Consider the following 2802-nt stretch of genomic DNA (forward strand, 5'->3'; position numbering starts at 1 on the left):
CCACGGTGGGTTGTCCGGCGTTGGGTGGACCACGGGGTGGGAGAGGGGGTGGCGAGGGATGTGGTTATGGAGGGCCACCACCACCACGGGGGGTTCTCTGGCTCCAGGAGGACCATGGGGTGGGAGGGGGAGAGGTGAGGGACATGGTTATAGAGGGCCACCACCACCAGGGGGTTCTCCAGCCCCCGACTCACCTCCCCATTGTCCTTGTCGACGCTGTGGGACTCATCCAGAATCCGATCGACCTCCACGTAGTCGGGGTTGAAGGGTTCTTCGTCCTGGGGTGGGGTGGAGAGGGGACCTTGGCAGTCAAAAGGGGCCCCAGAGCCCCAAAACAGAGAGAAACCACCCAAAAAACGACAAGAGCCACCCAAAACACCCCAAATTACCCAAAACGACCTAAAAATGACCCAAAATCATCAAAAAATTACCCAAAACTCCAGCAAAATATCTCCAAAAGACCCAAAATGTCCCAAAACCATGAAAAAATGACTCAAAACCACCCAAAAAAGACCCGAAATAACTTCAAAACACCCAATTGCGACCCAAAATGTCCCCAAACCCCTCCAAAATGACCTTAAACTGACCCCCAAACTACCAAAAAACCCCAAAATGACCCAAAACGAGCCAAAACGACCAAAACCGACCCAAAAAGACCCAAATCCAACCCCAAAATCTCCAAAAAACCCAAAAATGACCCCAAATGAGCCAAAACGACCAAAAATGACCCAAACCCACCCAAACATGAACCAAAATGACCCAAAACCACCGAAAAATGACCCAAAACCACCAAAAAATGACCCAAAATGTGCCAAAACAACCCAAAACGACCCAAACCAATCCAAAATGACCCAAATCCGACCCTAAAATCATAAAATTGAAAACAACCCCAAAATGACCCAAAACACCCCAACTACCCAAAATGAGTCAAAATGACCAAAAATGATCGAAAATGACCCAACCCCCCCAATGACCCAAAATGACCCAAAATAATCCAACCTCCCAAAAATGACCCAAAACAACCCAAAGCGACTCAAATCCGATCTCAAAATCACCAAACTTAAAACCCCCCAAAATAACCCAAAACCCCCCAAAATGACAAAAAATAACCAAAAATTACCCCAAACCACCAAAAAAGACCCAAAATTAACCAAAACACCCCAAAATGACCAAAAATTACCCCAAACCACCCAAAACCGCCCCAAAATGCCCCAAAACCACCCAAACCGGCTCAAACTGGTCCAAACTGGTGGGGACTGGGGGGGCGGCGCCACCTCGTGGAAGAAGTGTCTCATCTGGGTCATCTTGGTCTTGAACCTCTTGAGCTTCTGGTGGATCCTCTTGTCCTTCTCCAATTGGTCGATGGTGGCCCACTCGCAGTGGAGGTAGGAGCTGCCGGAGGGGGCGGGGCCAAGCCTCAGGGCCACATCCCCATGGCCACGCCCCCACCCCGGGTGGTGGTGGACCTCCAGGAGGTTCTTCGTTGGGTTTGTGGAGCTCCACCAAGGTGGAGGCTCCACCCACTGGTGGCCTTGAGCCCCCCGGCCAACCCCCCCGAGATGCCACCACCCTTGGAGAAGAACCAGGAGGTCCCCAGGGCAGTGGTGGCTCCACCATGAGGTCCCCATGGGTGGCCTTGACCCCCTGGGCCAACCCCCCGGCGATGCCACCACCCTTGGAGAAGAACCAGGAGGTCCCTGCGGTGGTGGTGGATCTCCAGGGGGTTCTTTGTTGGGTTCCTGGAGCTTAATCCAAGATGGTGACTTCACCACGAGGTCCCCACGGGTGGCCTTGACCCCCCGGACCAACCCCCCTGAGATGCTACCACCGTTGGCCACCTACTAGTTCTTGTACTTGACGAAGAACTCCTCGGACTCGGTTGATTGGCCGCTGGGAAGCTGGGGAGAATGCAGGAGAGGCTGTCAGGAGGGGGCAGGGCCAAGGACCTCCTGGGGGTCCCCATGGGCGGGGCCTCACCTCCTTCTTGACCACCCGCATGGAGAGGACTTTGTCCACGATGGCGGCGTCCTCCTCGCTGGGGTTCTCCTGGTGGGGGGGAAGATGATGATGATGGTGGGGGGAGAGAAGGAAGATCGTGGAGAAGATGATGAAGACGATGGTGGACGCCAAAGATGACGGAGACAATGATAAAGATGGTGGAAAAGAGAACGAAGATGGTGGTAGAGAAAACAAAGATCGTGGAAAACAGGATGAAGATGATGAAGAACAAAAACGGTGTAAATGATAACTAAGATGATGGAGAACAGGATGAAGACGGTGGAGAACAGGATGAAGATGGTGAACACCAAAGATGGTGGAAGTGACGATGAAGATGGCGGAAATAAAAGATACCGTAGAAAAAGATAATGAACAAAGATGGCGCAGATAATGATGAAGATAACGGTGAAAAATCAAGATGATAGAAAACACAATGAAAATGACTGTGCAGAACCAAGATGGTGGAGAAGAGAATGAACATGGTGGAGACCAAAGATAGTGGAGAATAGGATGAAGATGGCGACCAAGGATGGTGGAAATCATAATGAAAATAATAATGGTGAACAAACACGGTGGACGCAACGATGAAGATGATGGCACAAACCAAAGACGGTGAAGAAGAGGATGAAAATGACGGAAATCAAAGATGGCGAAAAGAAAACTAAGATGGTGGAAGGGGATGAAGATGGTGGAAACGATGAAGATGATGAACAAAGATGGTGGAGACAATGAAGATAGTGGAGATCAAAGATCGTGAAGACGACGGAGAAGACGACGGAGAACAAAGACGGAGAACAAAGACGG

At 51.0% G+C, this 2802-nt stretch overlaps 1 protein-coding gene across 1 annotated transcript in view; it reads right to left on the reverse strand.

Annotated features, from left to right (window-relative positions):
- Window positions 1-2046, reverse strand: part of LOC104494036 (chromodomain-helicase-DNA-binding protein 8-like) — a gene marked incomplete at both ends in the record, with an annotated part of 7008 nt that extends 4962 nt beyond the window's left edge. The window contains 4 exons of the mRNA XM_010136819.1: window positions 195-278; window positions 1275-1392; window positions 1843-1898; window positions 1978-2046. Coding sequence (XP_010135121.1) covers window positions 195-278; window positions 1275-1392; window positions 1843-1898; window positions 1978-2046 — 327 coding nt within the window. The remainder of the gene's footprint in view (window positions 1-194; window positions 279-1274; window positions 1393-1842; window positions 1899-1977) is intronic.
- Window positions 2047-2802: the final 756 nt, after the last annotated feature.

This window comes from Buceros rhinoceros, unplaced genomic scaffold (assembly GCF_000710305.1).
Source record: "Buceros rhinoceros silvestris isolate BGI_N320 unplaced genomic scaffold, ASM71030v1 scaffold18195, whole genome shotgun sequence".
In the NCBI taxonomy this organism is placed as follows: Eukaryota; Metazoa; Chordata; class Aves; order Bucerotiformes; family Bucerotidae; genus Buceros; species Buceros rhinoceros.